The 6,859-nt window shown below is 44.9% G+C and overlaps 2 protein-coding genes across 4 annotated transcripts in view; one reads left to right on the forward strand and one right to left on the reverse strand.

Moving 5' to 3' along the window:
- Positions 1–4,639, forward strand: part of RASAL2 (RAS protein activator like 2) — a 291,558-nt gene extending 286,919 nt beyond the window's left edge. Inside the window, exon 18 of the mRNA XM_019646444.1 lies at positions 4,415–4,639. Coding sequence (XP_019501989.1) covers positions 4,415–4,576 — 162 coding nt within the window. The 3' untranslated portion in view covers positions 4,577–4,639. The remainder of the gene's footprint in view (positions 1–4,414) is intronic.
- CLEC20A (C-type lectin domain containing 20A) overlaps positions 7–6,859 on the reverse strand; it is a 25,994-nt gene continuing 19,141 nt past the window's right edge. Inside the window, exons 7-9 of one of the 3 annotated variants that reach the window (XM_019646478.1) lie at positions 4,624–4,743; positions 3,756–3,883; positions 7–1,817 (exon numbers count right to left, since the gene is read on the reverse strand). In XM_019646478.1, the coding sequence (XP_019502023.1) occupies positions 1,737–1,817; positions 3,756–3,883; positions 4,624–4,743 (329 nt within the window). In that variant the 3' untranslated portion in view covers positions 7–1,736. Of the gene's footprint in view, positions 1,818–2,935; positions 3,884–4,623; positions 4,744–6,859 lie in introns of those variants that run through there. The other 2 variants (XM_019646469.1, XM_019646458.1) reach the window with 2 other exon arrangements.

Genomic DNA, 6,859 nt, shown 5'->3' on the forward strand with positions numbered 1-6,859 from the left:
TTCTCTTTTCTTTAAAATGTACCATATGTGTTATATGTAAATATATGTAAGTTAAAGTAAACTTGAAATTGATTTGGTTTGATGTTAGCTCAAGAACCCTAGATATCATTATTGATACCTTGGGGGGGGGTCTTAGAAAGCTGAATCTCTGATCTGATGGTAGGGTCCAGAAAGAGGTTGTTTTGGCTCCTGATCAGTTAATCCTCAGGTGACTGAGTAACCGGCTCAGCAGGACTTGGCAAATGCGGCCAGCCGCCCAACGAAAGCAAAATGGTGGCTTTTGCCCAAATTTCAGCATGCATTTTAATTTCCTACTCAGTTCTTATTTTTGTATTCAAGTGCCCTCGTCTTTGCCTAGGAAATTTTCCAGTTTGGGACTTACAAACAGATTTATCTGTTGTTGTAGAGCGATTTCCACAAAAGCTGTGTTTTAGGGGTCTCTAGCATCTGTGTGGGGGCACCAATATTTATGTATAAATAGCATATTTATGTCATTTCTAAACTCCCAAGGGAAAATTTCAATTCCCAGTTCACCAAAAGGTTAAATACCAACTGATTCCATGACCACTATCGTGCAGGGAAGTTGAGCTAAACAGTGAAGGTCAGCTTCTGACTGGTGCTTAGGTATTGCCTAGTTACGTTACAGTTAACTCAAGCAGACAGCAGCGCACTAACCTGAACCACACCTGTGAGCACTTGACCTTCCAAATTTGCTTTTGTGTTTCATCTCCAGGGCCTTAATAAACGGGTGTTAATACACATGACTATGTTACAAGGGTAGCTCTAAATAATTTATTTTTGATTTCAAGAAAGAGAAATACACCTTAGAAAAACAAAACCCAAGATTTTATTTTATTTTTAAAGCCATATTTTTGTGCTGGTAGCACTTAGATAGTTCCATATGTGAGATCCATATCTGCATTTCATTACCTGGGTTTGTTCTAAAGAAGATTTATTTTTGTTCTGTGAATAATTTTTGATGGTTCTTGTACATGTACAGATATAGATAATGTTTGAGGTCTTTTATTGATAATCCTACAAAGAATACAAATAAACTTTAACTTTAAGCATTTCAGACTGAAGTTGCTACTGTGTTTGACATATTACCCTCTTACTTCTAGCGTATATCTAGGTGATTAGGACGCTTGGAGAGAAACCAGAAAGAAAATGTTTGCAGGGACATTATTTTAACATTAAGAGCAAAGTCTTAGAATTTCACAACTTACAGGTAAGAAATACTTAGATATAGGACAAACAGCGAGCATTCACGTGCATTGTATTGTGATAACACCCTTAGCTCCTCATTCTGGAGAATTTGAAATCTCTTTACTAGTTTGTTGTAGGTAAAGAAAGTGTCCACTTTATTTGGACGGAAGACCCCACCTAGCTTCCCAGACCACTACTGTCCTCTCTTAACTCCTCAGAGAGAGTAATGGGGTTTGTTTCAGGATTTTGGGGGTTCCTTTTTCTTGTTCGTGTTTGCTTGTCATTTCTCAAGGTTATTGTTCCCTAATCACTCCATCTTCTCCTGCTTACCTATTTCGTGCTATAAAATCCAGGGACGCAGCTTGCATATGTAGTTTTCTTTTGTGTTGGGTGTAGGTCTGCGAGTCCACCAGTTAGCCTCTTCATCTAGCTGGAGTTATTTCAAATTCTCATCCACTAGGAACTTAAAAAACTAAAATTCACTCAAAATCCGAAGTTGTGTGAGGAGACTCCAGATCAGTAGATGTCTGCTATTTTTTGTTTACTTCAAAGCCAACCCATTTCAGTCTGAATTGATGATGACCTAATGTTAGCTTTAAGGCTTCTCGGATCTGAAACATCAAAAAGAGACAAGCTGTTGATACTCTCCTGCATCGTCCTCTCAATCCAAAACTGTTCACCCATCACCCGTGACATCCAGCCGGACCCTCCAGCTGCCTGCCTTTGGTCAGTAGCCCCTTCACCACTGGGAAAGGACAGGAACCCCCACCACGCCGCCAACTCCACCACCACCACCGAAAAGGAAAAGTCTGGTGACCAAGGAGACTAAAACAAATGACAATGGGTGCTCTTCAACCCTGACTGTTCAGCAGACTCACTGCACAACTTAAAAAGGAGAGTGTTGGGATGCCCTTGAGCTCCACCCTGAACAATTCAGTAGAATCTCTAAGGATTGCGGTCAGGCCTTTTTCTTTCTTTCTTTCTTTCTTTCTTTCTTTCTTTCTTTCTTTCTTTCTTTCTTTCTTTCTTTTTTAACTTCCCCAGGGGATTCCAACTTCAGCCAGGGTTAACAGCCGCTAGTCCATTTGGCACTCTGAGCACTGTGTGTGACTGTGACAGTGTTTCTTTGTCCCCGTCCCTGGAACTGGGATACACTGGCTACAGGTGTTTCTTTGCCTTCCATTTGGAATTTTAAATGCTACTAAAACTGACAATACATATTCTACCTTCCCCCACAGTCACCTTGTCCCCAGCAGCCCCATTCTTTAAATCCATGAGGTACAAATTCTCCCCATTAACATGGGATAGATACATTCCCACAAAGGTGACCAGAAGATGGACTTCCCTATTTTGACCCGACTTTTCCCATCATTGATTTTAATCTAAAAACAGAAGGTAGATGGCTTCTGGTTTGGTCCTCTCCTCCCCAAAAATGTCCTTGACTTTGGTAGACCTGATACTCAGCACTGTAGTCTTATTAACTTGAACTTTTACCAAAAACTTTTATCAGATGCTGAGTTGCATCATTTGCACCTGTTCTTCCTTCAAAGCAAAACACACCACTCCCTTCTCCACTGCTGGCAGGCATGTGCGCGCTCACACACATACACACACATATACACATATACATACACATACGCACGTACATACATATATATACATACACATACATACACACACGTACACACACATACACACACATAGGCACATACACAAACGCATGCACCATTCTTTCTAGAAACCTGGGTTTGTGAGATTTTAGACAAACCGCCTAGGTGCTCTTTCTTTGGCCTGTAAGTAAATTGCAGTGAACGACCAGGTAAATGCCAGTCTGTTTCCTTGTCTGTGAAATTATGATTTGAGCCAGATGACCCAGAAGCAACTCTGACATCCTATGATTATCTGATGCAACTGAAAAATGAGCCCGCGGGCCATATTCAAAAATCAGCTTGAGGCTTTGGTCATAATATTTAGGAATAATTCTTCCTCACAATCTCCCATCTCACAATACTTTAAAGGAAAAAGGAAAAAGAAGGAACAAGAACAAATGTACACTGAGAACAATAATAATGATAATGATAATGATAGCTAATGTTTATGTTTACTGAGCACTTACTATGTGCCAAGCTGCTAAGCACTTTATATGGAATGTTTCATTTCATCATAATACCAACCATATGAGTTAGGTACTGTTGTTCCCATTCATGAGGAAGCTGAGGCTCAGAACGAGTCATTTACTTGCCCAAGGTCACACAACTATTAAGTGAGAAGCCAAGACCCACAGGCAAGTTCTCCTGACAATGGTGTCTTAATTTAAGAAAAAAGAGAAAAAGGAACTCAGGAAAAATGTTGGAAAGAGTAAGAACAGGATCTGAAAAGGTCCCAGCACATGAGCCACCAAGTCCCCATGAGCCGAAGAGATGGCAGCGGGAACAGATGAGCCCACTTCCCAAAGCTTTGTCAATGATCATACTGCTTTTGAGCATGTTGCCTTGCTCAATTGTCAAGTCATTGGACTGATCAAAACTAGAAGTGTGCAGAAGTCTCACCTCACTCAAAAACTGGTCTTTCATATCCTCTGGGTCCGTCAGGGCTGGGACAGTAAAATCTGCTTTCAGGATTCCAAAGAGTTGCCCTGGAAAACAGAGCGCTGCCTGGTTCGGGGCCCATTCTCCTCCTGCCATTTGAAAACATCAAGTTCTCAGCAGTCGGGAGTGCCTACTGGACACCATAGGTGGTACATGGTGATTTAAGATTTCAAAAAGGAAAAAAAAAAAAGAAACTGCTGACCAGGACACTGCTCAGCCACAGCAAGACCAACCAACTCATGGCTGGAAGGCAAGAGCTGTGACGTGGGGTAAGGCGGGTTCTCCTCCCACATCAAGCAGCAGTTTCTGTTCTGCATTTTCCTCCTTCCGTCTAATAAATCTATTAAGTAGATGCCACACGCCGTGCTGGAACTATTTCCCTCTCCCCAGGCCAGTTCGACCCCAGGAAACCAAGTTCTCTGAGCCTATACACAAGCTCAGCCTTCGGCCGTGAGCCACTGTAATCATGACAGGAATCACACCCTCCTCACAGGACTACTTTCTACTTATGTAGCATTTTATAGTTGATAAAGTACCTTCGCTTACTTATCTCATCGGGTGTTTGCAACAGCGCTCCGATGTGGGCAGGGCCGTTTTGACTATCCCTTCCCTTTCTGCAGGTGAGAAATAGGAGATTCCGCAGCGAGGAAATTTGCTCCCCTGAGCTTTCAGGAGCCAGGGAGCTGACTGTAGGGCCCCATCCTCTCTCTTCTCATCATGTCATGCTGTCTCATAAACGGGTCTCGGGGCCCCTGGGCTGTGGAGGCGCTTTCCAGGATTAACTGCCTGGCTGGTAAGAGATGGGGACGTGGGAACCAGAAGCACTTACCTGATTCTGGCGCCGGAGTGTGTCCTTCAGACCCCGGGAGGCTCGATGGGCTCACCTGTGGGGCCTGAGTGGCAGTAGCTGTATGTCTCACACCAGCGCCACTCCCTTCACTGGGCACAGCTACAGGAGGGGAAAACAAAGGAGTTATTGCAAATACAGCCAGGAGCAGGGCGGTCTGCGAGTGGGGACTGTCCCTGAGCTAGCAGCCTCAGCCATGCACCATTCAGGTGGGGAGCTCCCTGCCTGCCGGTCCTCGACTGACTCCGCAGGTTCGTGTACCCAGCCCTTGAGGTGCTACGTCGTCATCTCCCACAAAGGGTCCCTGATACAGGATTTGCGGGGCTTAGGCAGTTACGAGATTTCTCCTTTGCACCAGATGTTTTCGTTCAGGAGTTCCTACCCCAAGAGGCCCAATCCCCTTATGTTGTCTGCCAGCCACACAGAGCCCCGCCATGGCACCCAGGGACTCCAACATCTCCATCAAAGGAAGCACCTCCAGAACCAAGCTCAGCTGCCCCCTTTCTTCCTCATGTTCAGTCACCAAAGTCCTGTGAGTGCCTTGCACATGTCTTTTCTTTTCAAATAGGGAAATAACCATATTGTTTTTGTGGTATATTATGGTAGACTACTTGAGCAAACTATCCCCTGCCCTGACCCAGAGACAACCACTGTTAAGTTGAATCTTTTAATTTGGATGCATAAAAGTCGACCTTATTCTCTTTAAAGGCTGCATAGTATGTCATTGAATGTGCCAGAACTAACTTGACCAATCTGCTTTTAGTGAACATGAGACTGCCTCCATTTTTACACTGTAATAAACAACGCTGCGACCCCCAACCCTGGGTGTGGAGGGTGCGTATAGATGTGTGCTTCTTATACTGTTATTTCCTCAATACGTTTCCAAGGGTAGACTTGCTGTGTGAAGGGCGTGCACACTTCAGAACTGACGTGCACTGCCAGGGTGGCAGCACCATTTGCCTTTCCTGGCCAGCGTCTGAGATGGCTGATTTTCCCACATTCTTGTCCGCTTTGTCACCCATTTTAAATCGTTGCCAAACTGGTAAGTAAAGAAAAATAAACTTTAAAAATGCACCCTGCNTTTTTTGTTTTTGTTTTTTAAGTATGGAAGAAGACAGCAACTGGTGGTAATTTTTATGGAGGTATTGCTTAATTGACTTTTCTTCAGTCCAACTAGGTAAAGACCTCAGCTCTGCTGGGAGGAGGGACATGGTTGGAGAAGCAGGTGGATTAACATGGCCATGTCTTATACTTCTAACACCCAACACGTCACCACACTGTGGGGCTCAGCATAGACCTGGCTTGAGTGGATGTGGGAATTCAGGGGAACTGCTTGCAAAGTGCTCGTCTGCCTAACAACCAGATTTGGCCATCAACAAGGACAGTGTGGGTAGGATTTAGGAAAAGGCCTTCCTGTTCCCTTTATGTCACTGATACAATAAGCTGCCTGGGCCGAAACAGCAAAAAGAGTTACATTTCTATCAGGTCCTCGTGTTCCCTGAGTCCGTGCAATACAAGCCCCAATAGAGGGGCTGTGGTTACAACCAGGTAGCTGTAACCGACACCCAAGCACGTACTGTTCCAGGTTCTATCACGCAGGCAGCCTGTGGATAAGGAAGATGTGAGGAAATGAGGTGATTATGCTGCTAGGGCTTTTGCTTGTTCACTTGGCATCAGGTTGATCAGAATTAGCTTTCTCTGGTCTGCTCCCGAACCTTTGCCTGTGATGGTGTTGGATGGATGGTGAAAGAATAAATGGGCTTTTCTGTCTACGCTGCTGTATGCCCTTGAGAATGTGCTTGACTTGAGAAGTAAAGCTTCGCTTCTTAGTCTACCTGTGGCCTTTGTTTCTGGGTCTGTGGTTCCGTCGACCGCTGACTCTCTCGCAGTCCTCCAAGGGTTGGGAGCAGTTCTTTTTTGGAATTCCCAGAGAAAGACGATTGCTGTCAGGTGAGTTTGCATTCGTGTTTCATTTGCCTTCCATGCAGTTTTAGTTCTAGTGATCTCCAGTTTGGAGTTCCCGAGAAGACTGGTTGTGTGGGACTGAACTTGGGGAGGAACCCTCTTCAGGATTGCCTAAGTCCCATGTGGCCCCGAGCCCCAGGCCTGACGCCAGCCTAGACTTGCCCCTGGGCCTGATTCAGCAGCTCCTAAGCCCACGCCACAGCTTCCCCGCATTCTTCAGCCACACCTTGGGAGGCCAACTTCTCCTACAGAC

Source organism: Hipposideros armiger, unplaced genomic scaffold, assembly GCF_001890085.2.
Source record: "Hipposideros armiger isolate ML-2016 unplaced genomic scaffold, ASM189008v1 scaffold_6, whole genome shotgun sequence".
NCBI classification, from domain to species: domain Eukaryota; kingdom Metazoa; phylum Chordata; class Mammalia; order Chiroptera; family Hipposideridae; genus Hipposideros; species Hipposideros armiger.